This window comes from Calypte anna, chromosome 1 (assembly GCF_003957555.1).
Source record: "Calypte anna isolate BGI_N300 chromosome 1, bCalAnn1_v1.p, whole genome shotgun sequence".
NCBI classification, from domain to species: Eukaryota; Metazoa; Chordata; class Aves; order Apodiformes; family Trochilidae; genus Calypte; species Calypte anna.
The window spans coordinates 129,501,779-129,526,189 of record NC_044244.1 but is presented as its reverse complement, the minus strand read 5'-3'; the positions used below and the strand labels follow the sequence as shown (position 1 = coordinate 129,526,189).

At 38.4% G+C, this 24,411-nt stretch overlaps 1 protein-coding gene across 1 annotated transcript in view; it reads right to left on the bottom strand.

Moving 5' to 3' along the window:
- Positions 1–24,178, bottom strand: part of PRKX (protein kinase X-linked) — a 56,399-nt gene extending 32,221 nt beyond the window's left edge. The window contains exon 1 of the mRNA XM_030451996.1: positions 23,689–24,178. Within this exon, the coding sequence (XP_030307856.1) occupies positions 23,689–23,875 (187 nt within the window). The 5' untranslated portion in view covers positions 23,876–24,178. The remainder of the gene's footprint in view (positions 1–23,688) is intronic.
- Positions 24,179–24,411: the final 233 nt, after the last annotated feature.

Below are 24,411 nucleotides of genomic sequence, written 5' to 3'. Positions count from 1 at the left end.
AAACTAAGAAGAATCCTTGGAAGTTTCTCCTCTCTCTATTCTTTATTTTGAAATACCAGGGACTAATAAATGAGATCAGAAATTCACCATCCTGCTGGTGATAAGAGAACCTTAAAGACCTCCTTAGCACATTAAGTTTGAATGTGTGTATACGTCTCTTCACAAAAATTAACATCCACAACCTCCAGAATGATTGTCATAAAACTTTGATTTTTTGTTTTGGTTTTCTTTTTTTAACTCTTCCCATGCCTTTTGCTACCAGTGATTCGTGACACATTGATACACAGAACATGAACAGATCAGCAGATGCACAGTTCTTCCTCCCTATTGAATATAGGATACTGCAAAGTCATTATTAGTTCTACTTTAGCCTAAGTGTTAATGCATCACAACTGTAAAACTGTAAAGACAAACATTTTATAAAACATCTCAAGTAGAAACTTTTTAAAGATGTACTCCTTTTTCATCTAGTACCTAGGCTCTATACCTTTTTACTTAGCTAAATTTAGGCAGCCTGCTAAAACAGCATATTTTAATGGTAACGAGACCCTGCTAAAAGTCAAGCTTATCAGTCTGACCCTATTAAAAAAACCAAACAAAAACCCACCAAAAAAAAACCCAAAACCCCCAACAAAACAAAAGCCAAAACAAAACAAAAAAAACCCAATCAAAGCAATTTGGTATATCACACTTTGAAAGACAAGCTCAGTTATGCTAAGAATCTGGTACCCGTGTGGCTAGCAACACATTTGAAGTTAAAACACTAGAAAACATTAAATTATGTATTTCAGCTGATAAGAACATCGAGTAATTATGCATTACCAAAAAAGGTCTCTTTTTAGTAATTGGGAAAGGATCTGTAAATCACAAAGTACACTACTGAACTCATATAATTCAAATCCTATTCACAGAATTGCTTCTTGCAGGTATGAAGAGATCAAAATAAGCACATTAACTGAGAGCTCCTTGGAATGAAAATAATTTTTTAAAAAATTCTCAAACAACAGAAGTCAGATATAAAAAACCCACCATCTATCCACTTCCTGTCCATCATCCAGTGCCCAAAATTCCCATCAAGTTTAGAGCAATATAGCTTTCTAAATAAATTTGTGCTCAAAGTTAATTTTTAACTATTTTTTTTTCTTTAAGTGTTTAAAAAAAAAGAACTGTGAAACTTCTTAAAATGAAAAATGAAACCTAAAACAAACTGAGGGACATTTGGGCTGGAATTTACTATTTTTACCAAGTGTGTTACACTTTTGCTTACTACAAATAATGCAATACAGCACTGCATCATGAAGTAAGCAGACTCAGACATAGTATGACAATCAAAAGGTGAGTCTAGTATTATCCCAGGTACAATAAAAGCTAAGATTTTAGGCTACAAGATTCCTTCTGATTAGGGGTGGGGGAGAGATAAGAAAAAAACCTGCAATTACAAATATTTTTATAGTGTAATCCAAAATTATGAATCCTGATCACTCTTCTCACACTGTTTAATTTTGGGTCTGCTGCTGTGAATACATAGCTCCTACTTCTTTGGTTAGGATTAGTACTACATTCAAAATTTTGAAGTGGATTCTCCCAGGAGCAGTCTAAGCCAAAGAGGATTAACTTCTAACGTCCTATTAAGATGGATAACGTGCAGTTTATCTCTGGTGCATAAAGAATAATTTCTGGCAAAGCATTAACACACCATTTTTCACTGATCTACCCTGATTATGAGCTAGATGTGCTTCTCAGTGATTTTCCCCTCTCCTCTCAATGCAGGTTAAGAAGAAAGATGGTGAGTAACACACAGGGTCATACTCAATTGGAAAAAACAGCTCTGTTGCTAAATTGAATTCCCACAAACAAATCTTAAGAGGACAGTAAAGTTTCCTCTCTCATCTTTTTCAGCACTTCTATCTTCACCTTCAGTTTCCCTGTTTCCATGAAGCATTTCCAAAACTGATTTATCTAGCTGCTTTATTCAAATTAAGCGTGGAGATACTTAGGTTAGTTTTCCACTGAAAAAAAAAAAAAAAAAAAAAAAAAAAAAAAAAAAAAAAAAAAAAATCCCAATTTGGTGTATTACAAAGTTCACAAGACCTAAAACCTTTACAAGTAACTAACTAAAGGAAACAAGCATTAATGTCTGAAAAGTTTAAAACAGGACCTCTGTAGAAGATAAACTGCAGTTCAGGTAACTAATACGTTGTTCTATTGCTTAAATTGAACATGTTGGGTGCTATAAGTTGCTATGAAACTATTACATGGATAAAGCTTACAATTATACATAACAAAAACAGAAAACCGTAAAATCAAATTGATCAGCCCAGACAACTGAAAAACACAGCTTTGCACAAAATTCATGTTCTCATCTAAGAAATATTAAAAAAAATTAAAATAAATTGATGAGTAGGAAACACAAATGAAACAATCTGTGAAGGATTTTAAAAAGTCACTTTGTTTCACAGATGTTGAAGTTACATGGAGTCGGACAAAGGTCCCTTCCAACCCTAACCATTCTAAGATTCTATGCAGCAGCACAGGTCAAAATTTTAACAGCAGCCTCATCTGAATTCTGTGAGGTTAAAATGGGGTTCTTAGAAGGTATCCAACATCTGATTTGCAACTTTCCTTTTCAACCCAGAAATATGTGCCTCTTTGGGGGGCAGGGGAGGATTTATTTATTTATTTTCAACTTAATCAGCACATTTTTGTCTGTCCTCAATCTCAGCTCTTGAAGATTTCTTCCTTTGTTTTATCCAAAAGGATTATTTGATGCTTCAGTCCAATTTTAATGCAAAGAAAGTATCAGGCTTAATATTCTTGACTGTGTCTATCTAAAAAGCAAACACAAAAATCTTGTTAAAGTACAAAGGTTTATTATTGCTGACCAAATGTAATAAAGGCTACATTGTTTGCACTTGACTCATTTCTTCCTTCACCAGTGCTGGACATAAGCCTTTGAGGGGCTGGCATCTCATATAATACATTCCTTTCAATTACATTTCACTTCCATATTCATTGAAAATAGTGCTAAAGGAAGAACAAATCAAGAGGCACTTCTCACATAGTGCACAAAAAGTGTATTTTCAAATAGTTTGAAATAGATTATTTACTACTTAATATGGTATTTCTAAAATGATTTTAAGGTATGAGATTGAAGAGTAAATTATGTCTAGAAGTGCATCAATGAAGGCAGATCAAAGTCTTTGACTTAATTTGAATGCACTCTGTAGTGTAACGAGGCAACCAGGTGCCACCAATTGCCAGGGAGTGAGCATGAGCTTGTGTCAAGCCCACCTGTGCCCAATTAGGGTGGGCCCCCACTGCGCATGAGCAGGACCTTTCTTGGCCCCCTGATCCTGCTCATGCCCAGTGGGAGCCCACCCTAATTGGGCACAGGTGGGCTTGACACAAGCTCATGCTCACTCCCTGGCAATTAGTGGCACCTGGTTGCCTCGTTACACTACAGCACTCTGCACATTTTAGTTGCCTTGTATGTTTCAGGAAACAAGTTAATACACAACTAACAGAAAACTGTTCAAATTTACCTATTTGCTGCTATTTAGTGCTATTTTTTCTGACAAAAATTAGGTACAGAAGGCCCTAGTTGAGAAACACACTTGCATATGGATCTAAGCACATCAGCTTAGATTTATTATTATTTACATTTAGCTAGAAATGCCAGATTGAAATCCAGATACAGAAGGAAAATTCTACCAGATACAGAAGGGAAATTCTATCAAGTTAGCAGTGAAACTGATGTTCAGTTCAACCTTTCGTCACTCAGACTTGACTGTAATTTTTTAAATTTCATCAATACACAGCTAACTCAGTAAATATCGAAACAAAATAAACAAAACACCTCTGGACATTCACATTGCCTGTCCACCATGTAGTAGTTAAAGGTCTCAAAGTGCCAGAATATTTGTTCTTCAAATTCTACCTTAAGATGGCTATTTTATAAAAATGACAAACTGGAGCTTTTTCTTCTTTTAAGGAGAAGATTACCACAGAGGACTTCAGAGATCCATAGTATCTCTTAATAGCTAAACACTAAAAGATACAATGGATATATGTCCTGAAGGACTGCCGTTGCAGTTTATGGTGGAAACTTAAAAGTCTTTTCACAATGCAAAACCAAAAAAGTAGTAAAGCTTCAGGCTAACAGTGTACAAGTAGTAACTGACCAGCTTGTTTGTACCCTAAACACAAGCTGAGAGACAGAACTGCCCCACCTTTTAGGCAAACAACCTACTGCCTCTGCAGACACCTTGAGTTGGAACTTTCTCACTTATGCACAGCATACCTTTGGACCAGTCAGGGAGAAATGCTTTCAAAATCAACAGAGTGGAAAAAAAAGTAACTTTTGTGTTTAGTTGAGCAGTTTACACATCCAATTTATGAACTCAGAAGTACCTATTTCTCTCTACAGATCATAAAGTCATTCTACACAAGTAGGTTCGATAGTCATTTACACTGCGTAGGTCTACATTCAGACAGAAGAAAGAAACCTTCAAGTTACATGGCCTGATGAGTGCACATAGGATTTCATAACATGGAAATTATTGGCACAGAATAAGCTAATTTGTATAAGGATGTATACAGTGCTGAAGTTTAAAAAAGAACTTAGTAACTCGCTTCATTCTTCATACAGGTCACTAAAACTATGCCAAATGATACCTATGTATCACTCCAGTATTCAAAAAGGAAGATCCAGGCAATTACAGAGCAGTCAGCCTCACCGCCATCCCTGGAAAAACGACAGAGTGGCTCATCCTGGAGGTCATGTCTAAGCACATGGAAGAGAAGATTATCAGGGGTAGTCAGCATGGATTTACCAAGGGGAAATCAATTTTCACTAATCTGATAGACTTCTATGATGTTGTGACTGAATAGGTAAATGCAGGGAGACCAGTGGATGTTGGCTACCTTGACCTTAGCAAGGCTTTGGACACAGCCTCCCATAACATCCTCATGGGCAAGCTCAGGAACTGTGGGATAGAAGAATCTGCAGTGAGATGGATTAAGAACTGGCTACACAATAGTACCCAAATAGTGGTGATCAATGGTGCAGAGTCCAACTGGAAACCTGTAACTAGCGGAATTCCCTAGTGATCAGTGCTGGGTCCAGTCCTGTTTAGCATCTTTATCAGTGACCATGATGATGGGACAGCGTCTTCTCAGCAAGTTTGCTGGTGACACAAAACTGAGAGCACTGGCTGATTCATCTGAAGACTGTGTGACCTTTCAGCAAGATTTGGACATACTGGAGAGCTGGGTCAAAAGGAACTTAATGAGGTTCAACATGAACAAGGGCAGAATCCTGCACCTGGGAAGGGATAACAAAATGCAGCAGTACAGGTTAGGAGGTGATCTGCTAGAGAGCAGCCCCATGGAGAAGGACCTTGGAGTCCTGGTGAACAAGTTTTCCATGGGACAGCAATGTGCCCTTGCGGCCATGAAGGCCAATGGTGTCTTGGAGTGCATTAAGAGTACGTCTAGCAGAGCAAAGGAGGTTCTCCTCTCTCTCTACTCTGACCTAGTGCGACCTCACCTGAAGTACTGCATCCAGTTCTGAGCTCCCCTGTTCAAGAGGGACAGGGATTTACTTGAGAGAGTACAACAGAGGCTACAAGGATGATGAAGGGACTGGAGCACCCGTCTTATCACATTCAACTTGCAAGCTTGCACTTAAACATGTTTTCTGTAATTTTATCTGTTTTTCCAGCTTATACACCACAAGAGAGTCTTAGAAAACAGTTGTGTACCCTATACTTGAGCTGCTATGCAGACAAAACCACAAAGAAATCTGATAAAACGAAATTTTCTAAAATTTTTATTTAGTTTGATCTTTGTTTTGAATTGGTAGTACTGAGTACTAGAGATTTTATTATACTATGCAAAAAGGACATAATACCTTCCTAAAAGACTGAAAAAATTTCTTTGCACACGGAAGGAGACTTTGCTAATGTCTACAAGCATCTGAAGGTGAGTGCAAGGAAGATGGAGCCAGACTCTTCCCAGTAGTACCAGGTGACAGGATGAGGGGCAATGGGTACAAGACGGAACACAGAAAGTTTCATTTAAATATGTGAAAAAAATTTCTTTACCATGAAAGTGACAAGGCACTGGAACAGGCTGCTCAGGGAAGTTGTGGAGTCTCCTTCACCAAAATATTCAAAACCAGCTTGGATGCAGTCCTGTGCTCTAGGTGATCCTGATTTAGTGGGAGAATTGGACAAGATGATCTCTAGAGGTCCCTTCCAACTATGATAATTCTGTAAGCTATGTAGTGTGCCTGGCCACTGAGACCCTGTATTCTATCTTTTGTAAATTAAGTTTTGCAAAACAAAATCAAGCTACAAGTCAGTAAGGTTCTTCTCCCAAAAATGATTTAAATCTAGAACAAGCACTGAAAATGGATTTATTTTTGCTTAAGGGTTAATACATTGAGAATTCACAAGTGGAACAAAGTATCCCTCAAAAGGAAGACTTTGTTTATACTCATGAAGCAGTATCATCTGACATTCCTGAGAGACTATGGAGTAAAGATGTATTATGTATCTAGAATTTACTTCAAATGTTCATTACCTTTCCAAATTCTCTCCTACTATAACATACAAAATAGTGAAAAACTGTCCAAGGTAAAGTGATGAAATAACTGTTGTTTGGCACTAGAATGGACATAGTATGCTCCACATAAAGGACTATTATGAAAGAAAGAGGAAGTAAGTCTAGAATATTCAAATAAAGTCATATCTGATATGGAACTGAACAAATACACTAACACAAATATTATGTTTCAAAATCCTAGTCTCCAAACTCCATTCTCAAATATCAAACAAACATTTCAGAAGAAAATCTCTATGCTGCCCAGGAACTTCATTACTGATAGAAGTAAAGATTGAAAATATTGTTTCTATTAATACTGAATGTTACTGAAAAAATATAGTGTTGATTTAACAATTATGTTCAATATAAACATTTAAATACTGTAGCAGAAAAGGACTGGTTTTTTTTTAATTTTTCACACTACTTGGGTTTGTATGAACCACTGCACTATTTTTTCTATAATACAGAAAAATAAGTAAGTCTCATCTTAATATTCTGCTCTGATCTCCAAATTGAGTTCAGTATACTATGTGACTGACATAAAGAATGGCAAGATCAAGTTTTCTTCTGGTTTTACCACGCAGCTTCTCAATCAGAAAGAATCACAGAATGGCTTAGGTTGGAAGGGAATTTAATGATCATCTATTCTAACCTTTTTGCCATGGGCAGGGATGTCTCTCAACTAGAAAAGGCTGCTCAAGGCCTCATCCAACCCAACCTTGAATACTTCCAAGGAGGGGGCATCCACAACAACTCTGGGCAATCTGTTCTATAGTCTCACCAGCCTCACACTTCCTGATATCCAGTCTAAACCTATTTTCCTTTAGTTTAAATCCATTTCCCCTTTTCCTACCGCTGGACACTATAATGAAAAGTCTCTCTCCAGCCACTCTACTGTTTTCCCAATTAGAAGCCAATTGCCCTTGTTGGCTTTATACACGTACTTCCCTTTCCCTCCAACCACCAAACTGGGATCCAGTCCCTCTGCAATACTAAACCTCTGAATTCCATACCAAAGTAGTCCATCCAAGCCAACAAAGACTTAAAAGCTATATATAATGGACAATTATTTAAATGGACAAAGATGAACCAGTATGAGAACATTTGAGAATTAATGAACATAAAAAACCTACGTTTGAAAAATTATGAAACAATACACCCAAACAACCTGTAGATAAATTCCTTTCCTGAAACAACCTTGACTTTCAAAGTGTGTCTCAAGAAATGAACAGTACAAGACAATCGAATTTAAGAGGTGAATGGGTTACTACCGTCAATACTAAAGTAAGTTTCAGAGGCTACGGCAGACATCATAACTATCATAACAATATGATTCATTTTCCAACAGTAAGAATAGACTTTTTGGCTTTTACCAGATGACATTTTTGTGCTGGACACTGTTTCTATTTTGTTTTTTCCTTAAAAAAACAAACCAAACAAAAACCAAAAAAATGAACACAGCAACAACAAATACAGATAAAATCACCTTTTATTATTTATGTAACACTACTTTCATTAAATATATTTTGCTAATTTGCTAATCTAAAAATGCAGGTGGAAAGACCTCACAAACATGCAAGGATCTAGGTGAGCTCCATAAACAAGAAATTCTTTCCAATCCAAATCAAAAGACTGACATATAAGCTTATGGAAATAAATCTCATTTGCAATGACTACTAGATGGTCATGAAAAAATATTTAAAGAGTAAATATATATGCATTAGAAAGTATCTATCAGATTTTAAATTATTCATGAGTTACCATATGAAACTGAGAATTCATTCATATGAAGAGTAAAGAGAAGGATAAGGTTTAAAATTAAACATCAATGACACAGAGAAACAAAATATCCCACAGTGCATATGCTTCAGTCACATATGGGCCAAGGCTTTTATGATTCCCAAATGGATGCTTTATTTGGACAGGAAAGCACAATTTAGCTTACTTTGACTTACATTCACCAAGCTGCAATATTCATTGTTAAATTTCCAAGCTACTATAAGCATCGGAGAAGAGCTAAGCTCATTGCTTCTTGGAATATTTATATCAAAATGCAAGTTTCAGATCTATTTTATACTACTTGATGTTCAGTTTTATAGAATGACCAACTTAAGGAATATAAATCCATATGTGTACTATGAGAAGTCTTAAATCTAAGAAAATCAAAACCTGCATTGCAGAACACTACTGAATCCCATTAATGGCACAGTATATGCTCCTTCAAATTGTATATAGCCTTTCACAATCCAGAACTCAAGTTTCATTTCGATGGTAATTGTGTTCAATTTCGATTTCCAGATTGTTTATGGGTAGGCCTTTCTTAAATATTATGTGTCAATTCAAGGACTGGCTCCATTAAAATAATTAAATTCACTTCATCCTCCTGTTGTATATGAATAATGCCACAGACAAATACCTGCATACATCCGGAAGAAGTAAGAGTTGACACATCCAGGAGCATGTACCTTACACAAATCCTTCCAAAAGAACTGAGAACTTGCCTTAAAATATTAAAGCACTTGGAACACCGTCAAACAAATTTAATTCAGTTTTTAAATGCACTGAGAAGACCACCTAACTTTTCACATGAATTGAGTTTGGGCTCATCCCTATTAGACCCAGTTTTCAAGATTCTTCACCTTAAACTGCTGAATCTCATTTTAACATTTAATTGGATTCACCCACTAACAGGCTCTCTGTCCTAATTAGACTGGCTAATCTAGAGAATGCTGTACATGAAAAACAAAGCTTAAAAAGAAAACAGAAAAAACAAACCAACCAAACAAAAAAACACCATAAGGAAAAAAAACACCAACAAAACAAACACCAAAAAACACACACACACACAAAAAAACAACCAACCAAAAAACAGGCTGCCCAGAGAGACAGAGATATTAAAAAAAACCCACCTGAATGCAATCCCATGCAATGTGTTCTCAATGCAATCTTCCTCAACAAGGGAGTTGGACTAGATAATCTCTGGAGGTCCCTTCCAATCCCTAACACTCAAACTCTGGGATTCGTGTTACCTAGTTACACCCTTTCTCACAAACATCTACTTCAGACACAATAGTATAACTTATAGTGTATTTACAATACTGCAAGGAAACCAATTCTCAGCATGGAAGGTTTATCAAATGCTCTGTTCCACAGGCCATGAGGAGTTATTACCTGGATCTTACCTCATAATGCCCTGTATAGTCATAAAGAACATTATGTATATTATACAGTTGTAATAATAGTGAAGGCTGCTATACAGTCCTTAGTAACAGAAAACAGGATTTCCATCCTATTTTATCAGAGTTACAGTTACGAGATAGTCAGCCACACAGGGCCCCTGTTACATGCCCAGTGTTCTCACTTTCCAGATACTAAATGCAGTTAGTCGTAATACTCAGATCTTGAAAATAAAACCAAGTTCTCTTGTTTTTTTTTTCCACAAGAATAAATATTTCCTTTTAGATTTTCAGTTATTTTGCTTTGCTATCCTATATGTTTTCATCATACTTCAGATATCTTAGCAGCATATACCCATATATGCAGATGTATAGGTATTTAATATATATACACACACATACACCCACAGCCATTTACCCAGCTACAGGTTAATTTGTTTCGTTGTTTACTGCCACAGTTGCTTCTCACTTTTCCTCTCTCCCATTCTCTCACCCCACAAAATCTCAAAATTATCTAAACCTAGTCAGATACATTTAAAACCAGGATCACAGTCTGCAGTAAATATAGCAATGAATACCAAATCCAACACCACCTTGATAGGATAGATTAAATTACAGCTAACTGAGTTCATGAACTGTAGTTCACATGCCAAGAGTGCCTGCCATGCCCTGGTAGACTGTTTCTCCAAAATTACAGAATCACTGCTCACTAAGAGGTTCACTCACTATTGCAGTTTACATAACCACACCTTTTAACAAAAGTGTATTTTAAATTATTGAAGAATAAGTATATTGACATAATATATAATTCAAGACTCACACAAGCTCATATGTGCTACAATTAGAAAGCAGGGACAGATACAAGAATAAGAAATAACACAAAACAAATCTATCTGGGCTGGGTTATTGATTCATGTATAACCCAAATCAGTCACACCTGACAGTCACTGGTATATGATGGATTGCAGTTTATAATCCATTAGCACTTTTTACAGAAGCTTGAGCATGTTAAGTTTTCAGTAGGAAAGATAAAAGACACATTTCTGCCCTGAAGAGACATAATATGTGCCAAACAAGAAAAATTATTAAACTTTAGATATTTGCTGTTCTAAGAAGTAAACTACAGTGTGTTTCAGATGATTTCATTTTTCCTAGAAACAAGTAACAGTCTCAGAAGACAGGACAGAGACTGATTAAATTATTAGTTCATATATAAAACATCCCCCTATATCACTGATGGAAGAGGAAACTAACATTGCACTGTGCAAAACACACCTCTTCAGAAGGTACTGGAAGAAAGTTGTGCCAATGACTGCTAATATAAATATCCGTAATAGGATTTGCCCATACACAAGTTAAGTACCAACAGTGTTTAAATAGTCCCTAAGCACCTGCTTTCACTGAAATTCCCATTTTAGTAGAGTCAAGCTTACCAAGTTCCTCAGTCTTTAAAATGAAGTCTGTGTACAACATGTAAAACTATTTGGAGATAACTATTTTATTGTAAAAACGTATTTTTCTTGTGTATAAATGTAAACGAACTGTATGCTACAGAAAGATTTGTAAAACAAAGTGCTCAAACAGCAGTTTTTTTCCCTTTTCACTGCTCTCCTTCTCCCCCCCAAGTGTCCTAGCATTTTTTTCCTACAATCATTGTTTAATTTTATTTCAAGAATCATATTTCAGAGAACCAAGGGAGGCCAAGCAACAAAGCTCTGTTTGTTCTCAAACAATGCAGCTCCTAACATCCCTATCAAAAATAAAAGTCAATTAGGTGAGAAATCACAAGTTGGGGAGTATCTGGAGTTCTGAATCTCTCTCTAGCTGTTACCTCCAATTGCTAGCAGGAGAATTTTTTTCCTCTTTCAAATACTTTAAATGCAAAAAACAGAGATTAGAGAGGTTTATCAACATATTGTATTACGGGAGATAAACTGGCAATATTCAAATCAGGAGTGCCCAACTTTGGCACATCAGTGAATCTGTAGCTGGCTTATATCCAGATGAAGCAATAACAAAATTGGTGACATTACACACTCAGTATTAACTAGTAACAACTACAAGTTCAGATATACCTACTAAATCAAGCACTGTAACACATGATTCTTCACATATAATGATTTTGAAAACTCAACCTTGCTCCTAGCCAGACTTTCACTCTAATCTACTTGTTTTGCTCTAAAAGAACAGAGGAAACACAAACCTACCTAAAAAATGTGGAAGAGTGTCTCAAAACAACATTAAGTCCCCTTATCCTATGCTCTTTTTCCAACATCATTTTCAAGTAGGAATTCCAACATTCTGAACCAAAAGTATACCCTTGCTTATGCATTAATCTCCATTACTATCTGCCAGAGTTCTCTGACTATTCATTCACTTCAGTAGTGCCCAATTCACTAATAAAGAACACTATTAAAACACAAATAGCAAACATGAAAATAGTCAGTAAAATTAAAATTAATACAGAGGTACGAAGTCTTGTCTCCTAACAGTGCCAAAGCATATGTTTAATTGCAATTAATTAATATCAAGATTCAAGGACAAAATTGTATATATTGCATGCTTTTATCACTATTTTATCACCAAGGTACAGTCCTAGGAAACTCTTTAAAACAATGTGAAACACACATATTCTAAACTATTTTATCAGTAACTATACAAAAAGCTACTGCTCTAGTTTTAAGTTGGATGAGCTTACCTGCAGGCATGTCAGAGAAAAATACAGATTACTAAGAGACTGGCTAATTATACACAAAGGCAGCTGTCTTTCACATTTCCCATTCCACAATGTTGCCTCAGTATTTACTATTAGCATGTATTGGAAGCTTTTCTCAAAAGCAAAAGAAATTCACTGGCAAGTAACATCACCTGCAGTATAATATAATTAATACATATTTCATATTAAAAGAATATTAAAAATCCTGACTAAACACAATTTTGAGATTCTATGTCTCAATCTGCTTTGACATCAGTCATCAGTGTGGTTAAATATTTATGGAATTAAACCATAGCCACATCTTACGCTCAGAAAACTAAAACATGTTACAATTTTATTTTTTTAAGGGATAAGGAAAAGTATTGTTCCAAAATATCCTTTAGATGTCAGATATTATTTCACAAAATGTACAGGACCCACGTAAACTCTCCTATCACAAATTTCCAGAGCATTGTTTTCCCAGAATTACCCCAAAGCAAGCCAGCAAGGCTGTCCTCTGCCTAACCTACAACGGTGCAGGCAGGAACACTGAAAAATTTAGACCAAACTAACAAAGGCAGCAAAAAGTCACCTCTACCACCACTACCAAAATAAATCTTTCAGCTTACAATAAGTCTAGTGTTGCAAATTAAGAGTTGTGATAGTTCTAGAAACTCTGAACTATGTTGATCACTAAAAAAAAAAGAGAAAGAAGAATGTCATCAATTCAGTATAATTACTATATCCACCACTCCTGTGTATAATGACTGGGTGGGTTAAATAAAGACATACTGCCTAAGTCTTCATAGGCCTTTTAAAGTCACAAAAGTCTGGGAGAATTTACTGGCCTCAGAACACAAACTGACCATACCAATATGCAACCTGAAACATTTTGATGAAAGAGAGGACTAGAACTCCAGTTTAGAAAAAGACTGACCAACACCTGTCCTCACTGGTTGTTTTCCACCATCAGTCAAGGAGTTACCCACTAATCTTCCTGAAAACAAACTAAAATTTTACAATGCACGCTCTGAAGCTATTTTTAGCAGGTCATGCAAATTAAAGCTGTACAGGATACCATCTCCTGCACGCAAGAAGCCAATAACAAAGCTGAGGCCAAGAGGTGTGAGGCTAGAGCTCTGTCATCAGTTTTGGGGCAGGTGGCTAGAGGAGTCTGCAATTATAGCACCAAGTAGTTTTACATAAACACAAGCTAGCTCCCAGCCTCTTAGTTTTTATATTCACTATCCACATAGCTATTACAGTGCACCCTCATTAGGGGATCAGCAAAGTAAAAGCCTTCAAAACAGGCTAAACTGGGTGGAAGAATCTACAGGGGGGATAGCTCTTTTAACATCTGACTAAATTCTGGAGTATTTAGTTTACTGACTGGAGAGCCACCAGAGGGGCATGAAAAGCAATACTAAAATACTAACTAGACATTTTGTTTTAATGCAGAGAGCTCCCTGCATCTTCAACAATTATGGCAGCATCATTACCATAAATATTTCAGATTGCTCAGAGTCCCCATGCTCCCCAATAGAGAGAGAAAAACACTTAAGCACACGTCATGAATGCTGTGCAAGAAGCTACATTTTAATGAAGAACCATACCAAAACTCAAATACTGCATAGATAATACCCTAAATTGTCACCTTATATTATTTTGATAACAGACCATTACTTCCTATGTAAGAATCAAGAAGGAAAACCAACAGCAACAAAAAAACAACCCAGAAACCCCCCAAACAAACAAAAAACACAAACAACAAACAAAAAAAAATCAAGGGAAATAAATATATCTTAACAGCTGCATGTGATCCACTCTTGTATTAAATTAGATAACCTCTTTTTTCCAGACAAAATAATGAATTGCAGTGATAGTTTTAGTGCCTTTTGAAAATATGCATAAGATAACGTCAAGTGCACACAAGAAAAACACAGGCATATTTAAGTCAAAGGTTCCAACTGCTAATTATAGTTTATATTACATAGCTCTTCTGCCTTGACTTGCCTTTCCCAAGAACACCGATGAATAAAAAATATAAATTATTACACCTGAAATTAGCTCAGAAGCAATCCTTTAAGAAAGTCCAAAGTATTCTATTTAAAAAAAAAACAGCAAAAAAACCCCACTAAATAATGCTAGATGTTATAGATACTGTATGAATAGCTTGTAGAAACAAAGAACTAATTGCAGTTGATAGCCATTAACAAAATCTGTATCTGCTGACAGAGAAGGAATAGAAGATTTTTCCATATTCTCTTTCTTTCTACGTCAACGTGTTGGACTGTAAACCTTATGTTCCATGAGTTTATATGAATTTGACTACATACCCATATATACGAAATTTGCAATCCAATACAGGAAGCTGAATATCCAGAAAAGAAACAAGAGTAAACAGGATTTTACACAAAAATTAGTCTGTTGTAGACACCATAACCTGTTGTCATAAGGGCTATGAAATACATTGCAAACCAAGTAAGACCATGTAACAAATTTATTTTTACTTTGGTGTTAAAAAAAACACTGCCCCCAACAATGAGTTGTAAGACTAGAAATCCATGCACTTCTCAAATTATTTAAATTGCCTGAGGGGTGAAGTTCAGATTTACTTAAACATAAGGTAGGCCAAATAGAGCTGGACTTTCCTGCTTCTTCTATGGACTAAGAAAGTTGAGGGTCAAAGCAAGACTTCACAATGGTTCCACTGATTAAATCTTCCCAATAGACAAGTCTAATATTCCATCATTATTGATATTGCACAGAAATACATTATAACATGCAGTTTAGTCACAAAGAAATAATGTTGCCCTCACTAATTTTAATGTGTTTCAGTTATAAATAAATAAATCAAAACACACATTAGCAATATGTCTGAAGTGAAGCATATCAAAGCAGACTAATTGATTCCCTGCAGAAAAATGACAACACATTTACACAAAAGTTCCTGTCAATCAGTAAATAGCCTAGCTATCAGCTGCTCCAAGCTGGGCCAGGAGTGAAGAAAGACAGCAGCTGAGTGGAAAGCTTTCACTAACAAATATCACAGATAGGGCAGCTGTCAGAATTCATACACACACACAAAAGAATATTGAGCATCGAAACTCTGAACTGCAAATATCCTCAAACTCCCTTAAAATAGGCATTTTAGTACAGATTTTAGATTTTAGTACAAATCCTTCAGGGTAAGCAGGAAAGCTCTCCTTACCAAAAGCATAAGCACTCTAATTTGTACTTTCAATACAACTAGCAGTAATAATGAAATTCAGTGAAAACATTTTAAAACTAGTTTCGGTATGTCTAAAAAGGAGAACTTTAATTGGTATTCTACAACATAGGTATGTCCAGAAGACCAGACTCTGAATATTTCTAGGGACATGGGCATGCTGGAGCGTGTCCAGAGAAGGGCCATGAGGACAATTAGAGGGCTGGAGCACCTCTCCTATGAAGACAGAGAGTTGGGGTTATTCAGACTGGAGAGGAGAAGGCTCAAATAAGACCTTACTGTAGCCTCCCAGTATCTAAAGCGTACATATTATCAAATATTATCAATAACAAAAAAGATACGTATTTCAAGTAAAAACTAAACCACTGTTTTTATGTGAAGTGATTAAAAAAATGTTAGACCTTTCCCTTCTGCGTTTTGTTGTTGTTGTTGTTTTGGGGGTTTTTTGTTGTTTTTTTAAAAGGGACACATTTGTTCAATGATTTGAAATAGAGTCTTCATATGGGGAAAAAAAAAGAAACAGCCTAATTAGAAGAATTGCACTAGGTGTACACTAACACACACCACTTGGTAAAATGTTACTTACTGACATCTCTGAAGGTGCTAAAACCCTCTAAAACTGTAAAAATGGGAGGATGCTTTCCCAAGTAAAGACACTGTGTTCAACTGCTCAAAGTACTACAAGCTAATGCTGAAAAAATTTGACACTGATGAGTATCAACAGTAAGGGAATTGTATTGTTTAGCCTAAACTAATTTGGTTAAGAACACAGTATGCCCAGACAAGCCTTTGCAATGTAAACATGAAGTTCCCATCTTTACTTCACCAAAATTCACTCTTCCTTGCTGTTTGTCTATGCCTCTTGCAATAAACAGAAGTGGTACATACACTCCACCACTCTTTTCTTTCCTCTAATATTTGCGTATTGCAACATCACCCTTAAAGTGAACCAAACCAAAATTAAACACACTTTAACTCAGAATTTGTTTCCCTAAGTTTTTATGATGTAAAAGTCAAAATATCAAGACGTTAGTCTCCAAAAGGCTGCTCTCCCTTTAAGCTACAAACAGCCCAAACATGCAGACTCAGGAACCTAACCAAAGAAAAGGTGAGTTAAGCCATATGCTGCCCACCACCAACAGTATTTTAAGTTCATATCTCAGTCTTTTGAAGAAAAAAAATATAATAATTCAAATCTTTATTTTTTTCTAGGTTTTCTATCTTTTTCAGCTTGTGCTGATGCATGACACTTGATGAAAGAATTTTTCAATAGTTATCTTCACCTGGAAAACAGGTTTTATTTAAGCATAAACTTGGCAGGCAGAAAGTGCAGCGTTCAGTGCCTTTGATGTTGTGGGAGAAGAATTTCACATGCTTCTTATTTCTGAAGTATTAGCACTAGCTGAGTTCCAGATTATTTGCATTGCAACAAGTACTTTTGTGCATCTCTGCATTTTTTATAGGACTTAACAAATTATTTATCTTCAAGAAGTATATATGAACGTCAAAGCCCATTCTGTAACACACTGTCAAGTTCACAGCATCAGAAAAAGAACATAAAATTTCTTTCTGCAACCAGTTATCTAAACAAGATTAAGTCAAAAGAAACAGGACAGCAAACACAAGCTGTCCACCTCAACACTGATTGTGAATACCGAAGACAGAAAAGTAGAAATGCAAACTTTCAGTTTTCACACTTCTTTCCTTTTACTCACACTTTTCTGAACTTTGGGAAAGATAAAAGAGAGTATTTTTTTCAATCCATTCTTCCCAGCCTAATGAGAAGAACCACTGTGTGGGAAAGGACCTGTTACTGCCTACTCCACAATAAATATTACATTACTGAAACTCACCTCAGCAGTGGATAACAGGAAAAGCAAGAGAAGAAAGTTGAGTCACACCTGGTCACTTCCTCTGCAGAACATTAGCTATAACAATACTAAGAATTTATTTTGGGACAAGTATGATCTTGTGGGAGGGAAAAATGCAGTAGCACAGACATTCCACAGACAGAGTGAAAACAAAAGCCAAGTCATTTAGCTTTATGACTAAAGTCTCAAAGATGTATATAAGTAATGGTGAACTTAAGTCACCATTGCAGACTCAACATTCAGAACATGTTTTCTTTCAAAACTCTTGGTATTTCAAGACATTGCCAAGTAAAATAATGAATTATTATTTATCATTTCAGTATCAAGGAAAGGTGACAAAACAGGAAAAAAAATACTCACACTTCCCTTAGAACATAGTATTTTAAGTAGGGGTGGACCTTGCTAGTGAAACCAAAAATAACACTTAGTAAGAAAAAGAACTAATTTCAGCCCTTTTAAAAACAACAACAACAATAAAAGGCCACCAGTGTTATTTGCTAGTAAAGAGGAACTCCGCAATTCTGATGCAGAAGTTTTTTCTTAAACTATATACAGAGAAAACAGTATGCAATGTTCTATATACAAGTAGATTTCTTCTTGCAGCATTAGACTACAGTTCCGTACCTGCTGTCTTGCTGATATAATTCCAGTTGAAATAGATTTGGCTAGCATATTTGGTGTGTGTCAACACAGTAAAATTAAGTATTTAAAAATATGTTGTGCCTCACTTTTCCCACATGCTCCTAAAAATTTTCCCATGCTCATAAAAATTAAAATACTGGTTTACCCAATTTTTAAATTCTGAATTTGTTTAGTTTAAAACATTTCATGGGAACAGTTGTTTAAAAGAATCTTTTCACATGAAAACACTATTATTAAAATATTTCAATCAATTGAATAGATTTACAAAGCCCAATTTACATTTATAAAGCCTGCTATGGAATTCATTGCACTTTGAAAACTGGGCAGGAAACAGATCACAGGACAGAGGGCAAGAATAAGTTTGTAAACTTTTTCTTTCTAGAATTCTCTTCCTTCTCTCTTCCCTATTACCATTTTCATTTAATAACAGAAGATCTGGTCCTTTATTTCACCTACCCAATAGTGAAGAAATATCTCCTGGTTTTCCTGTACATATTATTCTAGGTTATATGAATTAAGTTAATACTTCCATTTCACGATCACAGAATTGTCATGCTTTGAAAAGTCCTCTAAGATTACTGTATTCAGCCATCAACCTTCACCCCTCAAGAAAAAAAAAAAAAAAAAAAAGACCCCATTAGAGTAGTCCTGAAGTGCCCCATCTACACGTTTTTTAATACTTCCAGGGATGGTGACTCCACTACCTCCCTGAGCAGCCCATTCTAGTGGTCACTCATTCAGTAAAGAAACTCTTCAACTCTTCCTAATATTTGGTCTAAACCCACCTTGGCACAACTTCAGGATTTCCTCTAGTCCTATTGTTACTTGAGAGAAGAAGCCAACACCCAACTTGATAAAACCTTTCAGATAGTTGTAGAGACTGATAAGGTCTCTCCTCTTCTCCAAACTGAACAATCTAAATTCCCACAATTTGACTTGTTCTCTATATCTTGGATGCCCTTCTGAACTCACTCCAGCAACTCAAAGACCTTCTTACAGTGAGGGGCCCAGAACCAAATACAGTACTCAAGGTGTGACCTCACCAGTGCCCAAATACAGAGGCACAATCACTTCTTTTCTCCTGCTGGCCACAGTATTCCTGATATAAACCAGATGCTGTCAGTAATCTTGGCCACCTGGGCACACTACTGGGTCATATTCAGCTGGGTGCCAACCAGCACCCCTGGGTTCTTTGCCACCAGGCAGCTTTCCAGCCATTCTTTCCCAAGCCTGTAGTGTCGCATGGGGTTGTTGTGACCAAAGTGCAAGACCTGGCACTTGGCTTTGTTAAACCTCAGACAATTGGCCTCAGCCCATCAATTCATCTTGTCCAGATCCCTCTGCAAAGCCTTCCTACCCTCAAGCATATCAACACTCCCACCCAACTTAGTGTTGTCTACCAACTTGCTGAGGAAGCATTCAATCCCCTCATTTAGATCATTGATAAAGTTATTGAATAAGACCAACCCCAAAATTGAACCCTGGATGACACCACTGGTGACCAGCCACCAAATGGATTTAACTCTGTTCAGCACAACCATCAAGGCTTAGCCATCCAGCCAGTTTTCAACCCACAGAAAAGTACACCTAACTATGCCACAAGCCACAATATGGATATGAGGCTTTGTCAGTGTCCAATTGCAGCCTCTCTGGCTGCAGTAATAGGAAGGTTGCTCTTTTTAAATGCTCAGAAACACAGATGACTAAAAAACTATTCTATTAGTCTTCACAGTCCCTCTCCTCCATCACCCAGACTCACAAAAAGTTTGAAATTGATTCAGGTAAGTATGGGTGAGCCATGAATGTTCAGCAGTTACATTTCAATGAACATGGTGGTCATGACATACAGATTTTTGCTTCTGTGCAACACAGAACTACCTTAGTCTTGGCACAGCTGAATATGTAAATTTATCTGAGATTCATAAGGTCCAAGCACCAGTTCCTGAGCAAATACTTGCATTTTGACCCCCTCTGAAAGGAGAGTCATGAGTACCTAAGTAGAGAACTCAACACCTTCCAGCTCCAGAGCAAGAGTAGAAAAAACATACACCTCAAAGGTTCAAAGCCTACCTTAAACCTGTCAGGAAGTACCCTCAAAGAAATATTCTTCCTGTTCAACCTCGCTTAGTGCCAGAAACCAGTATGTATCCCTCTCCAAACCCATAACTCCACATTATCAGCTAAATATCAGGGCATTTCCCTCAACAGCATACCTGTACTCTGGTCTCCACTCCCAATGCCTTTTAACAGACACCAAAACAAAGGCTGAGTCCAGGGATGTCTGGGAGAGATAACTGTCCTTGTATTCATTATGTTAAACTGTTCTCCTCTTTTGCTCTTCCCTCTCAGAGAGCTCCTTGCTCAGCTAGGGACAGTGTCAAACAGAAAACACAGAGAACACACCCAGTCCTGCCTTGCACTATGGTGGTGGGGTTAGTATATTTTAAACCTCTTAGACTAGGAAGAATATTTAAAACAGTAGCTATTATTATCAAAGAAGACAGTGTTTCCAAATTTTTTTTTTTTTTGTGATGAACTTGATTAGAACCTTCTCTTGAAGGACAGAAAGACAGGGACAACTACAATCTTACAGATACCAACATCATTTTGTTACCTTAAATATTACTCATTAATAGCTGTAAGAGCATCAAGCTCACCTGACTATTTTGTCACTTTCTCAAGCTGTTTTTTTTTCCAAGGCCATGCTGTTTCTAAGCCTGGGTATGTCTGCAAGAAGCAACAATTATTCTAGTAAAAAAAAAACCTAGAACTTCTGTTCTGGTCATACCCCTTCTCTCCACAAACATCTATCCCAGATGAAGCAGTGAGCTTTCAAGAACATCAAAACAAAGAAAATGGCTATTCTTATCACAGCAATCAAACTGCAGATGACTCTAACTTGCTATAGTGAAATTGATGACAACCTACTAATCACACCAATTTTGCAGGGAGATCAAAACAGAAGACTGAGCATATTGACTTAAATCACTACTGAACAAAAAATTCTAGATATATACACTTTCACTACATGTGTTCATATAAATCTAACCTTTACTTCACTACCTTAATTTGAAAAAGGTTTAAGCCAAGCTTTCCAAGCTAAATTACACAGCTACATAGTATTCTGCAGTATTCTGTACAGATTTTAACTTGTAACCCATTTAACTCAGGAATGCAACGCAGCATGTTAGTGGGTGCGTAGGACACAGCCCACCTCATGCGGAGCTACTAGCTCAGATCTCAGATGCACTACAGACACACCAGCAGAGCACTGCATCTTTTACAAACTTTGCCACTCGAGAGGCAGTTCAGTTTCAGTACCACTTTGAGGCTTCCGTATTGCTTCCTGGTCAGGAGCTATTCCCCCTTCCCTCTTCACAGTCTTCTACTGAGGCACATAGCTTTGTCATAAATTCACTTCAAACCCAACTACCAAAAAGTAATCTCAGCTTCTTAGATAAGTTAGGGCCTTATTTAAATAATATCTGTGCTCGTTTTTATACCTTTCAAGTTTTGTGGTTTGTCTTCCCTCTCCCTAGAAAACAACCAATACCATGTTTCTTAACAGATGCAAAGAATTGTCATCTTCTCAGACAGAGTTATATGAGGAAAGAAGGGAGGGAAAAAAAAAACCACCACCAAAAACCTCTCAACCAAACCAGGGAAGACAAAGAAGGAAGACTGTTCTTTAAGCATTCTCTCAGTGCCCTGGTAACCATGTATCTGGTCCTTTTCAATCCTATTCCCTTCTATGTGTCTTCATCAAACAGTGTTCTCAAGTGTTCTCAAACCCGTCTTCTCAGTGTTTCTTAGTCTTCCTCTATACCTTCTGGAATCACTGCATTCCTCTTCCTTACATTCTAAGGAGCAACTTAAAGAGCACTCGAAAAAGTTATGCTGTTTAAAACTGACACCAGGATTATGTTTTCATTTCTTCATTAGCCTTAGGAAAATTTCCATGACTACTATGCCTTCTTTAAAAATTACTATTTTTCTTCACTTAAGTCATAATCCTCTGTGATGACAGTCATATCCACAGACACCAGTCATGATGAAACAAACAAGATCAACCATTTCTGGTGGGGAAGAAAAATAGAGCGTCACAAGCCTTCAAAGCCATCTCTTGATAATCTCCATTTCTCAATAAAATGTACATTCATATTCCAAAACAGAAAAATTATTTCTAAAAACTAACGAGCTTCAGAAGATGATAACATGGTCTTCACTGATCACATCTGCAGGCCTTTCCAACTCTATATTTAAAGACCTACTAAAAACATCAACTTCACCAAGAACGGGTTTAATTTGCACCTGAAGACAACTCAGGCTAAATTAAGATTTATAACATTTACTGGAATAACTCTATCCAAAATCATTTCACTGTCCTTCAAATAAAAAATAAATAAAAATAAAACTTCCATATAGTTAAATGTACAAGCCTTCAAATTAGGAGCAAACTGATCTAACTATTCGTATGTACATTCAGACACAGCAAACAGATGCAGTGGATATGAACATCATTCTCTGAGTTCTGAAGTACTAGTTCATTAAACACATGCATATACTGAGCAATGCTGCTGATTACAGAGTTTTTAGTAGCTGTGGTAGACCAGAGATGCAACCTTGCCTTCTACTATAATTCTACACATGCAAAGCATCTTTGCATCAGTATTCAGGACGGCAGTGCGTTGGGATTTTTGAAATATACTTAGCTGCATTCAGTTAACCTGTTTGATCTCTCCACTGGCCCGACAACTACATTTAAATGATGCATTTTTTATCATGATGCAGGCAAATTGAGTTAAACCAGACTGATCAGGTTTTCCACTAAAATTTCTTTCGGCTCCAGCACGCACTGTCCCTACCTCACAGACAGGCCAAACACGGGTTACAGGCTCGTTCAGCTGCTAGACCACAACCAGGGATCTCGCAGCCCACGCTGATGACATCGGCACCAGGGGGCCTCCTCGGCGGGCACCAGGGACAGACAATGCCGATAGCCTCCAAGCCCAGCTCCCAAACCACGAGAAAGCTGAGGCGCGTCTCCCTCAACGCCGCACGGCCAACGCAGGCAGCCCTGCGGCTTCCCGCAGTCTCACGCCGGCCGGCGGCCCCCTCCCCAGCGCCGCGGTCCCGAGTGTGCGTGTCGGGGGGAGAGATCATCCCCCACGAACGGCACCTGCCGGCCGTTAAACGGCTGACGCTCCGATCCCGCTGCCTCAGAAGGGGCCCAAGAACGCCGAGACGGCCGCGGCTCCGGGGAGCGGCGGGGAAAAGAGATGGAGGGGTGGGGGGGGGGAAGGCACGCCCAAAAAAAAAGAAGACGCTGGGGAAGGGGACAACTGGGCACCACCAGGGCCGCGCCTGCCGGGAGGAGGGGGAGCAGCGCCCAGCACAGCCGCAGGCAGGCACCTGGGCAGCTCCTTTGTTCCACCCCGGTCCCGCCGCCTCACCCCTTCCCGCACTCACCCACGGTGGCCAGGGTCTCCAAGTCCTCCAGCTTGTAGGAGGCGGGCTCGGGCGCGGCAGGCGAACCGGGACCGGCGGGGCTGGGGGTCGGAGCGGCGGGCTGAGGCGCGGCCAACCCTGCCGCTGCCGCCACCTCACCGCCGCTCTTCGCCCCCATTTTGGCCTTGGCGGCGCTGAAGGCGTCCATGGGGCCGCTCAGCGCATGGAGAGGGGCGAGTCGGGCCGGCGAGGGGAAGTGCGAGAAAGGGGAGCAGCGGAGACGCAAAGTTTCAGTCTTCAGCAGGCGGAGCAGCTGCTCCCGGGGGCTGGAGCCCGTTCCCGCTGCCGCCTCTGAGGGGGCGAGGAGCTCTTGAGCATCGCGGCCAGGCGCCGCGCCGCCCGCCACTCGCAACAGGGACCGCCGCGCAGACAGACAATGGCGAGGGTGAGCCCGGGCGGGCCGCGCTGTGCCGTGCCGAGCAGTGCCGCGCCACACGCGGGGCGGAGGGGCGGGGTTTGCCTCCCTGCCGCTGCAGCACGGTCCCTCAGAGGGCTGGAGGGGCGGGGAAGGGAGGGGGTGGAGCGGAGTGGGAAGGGGGGGGAAGGCGGGAGGGAAGTACCGCCCTGCCGCACGGCGGGAGCGCCGAGTTCGACTCTGGCCCGCGGCGTAGCCTGTGGGTGTCTGGTAACGCCGTTGCCCTTTCCCTGTGCTCCCCTAAACCCACGTCCCGCCTGAGGAGCAGC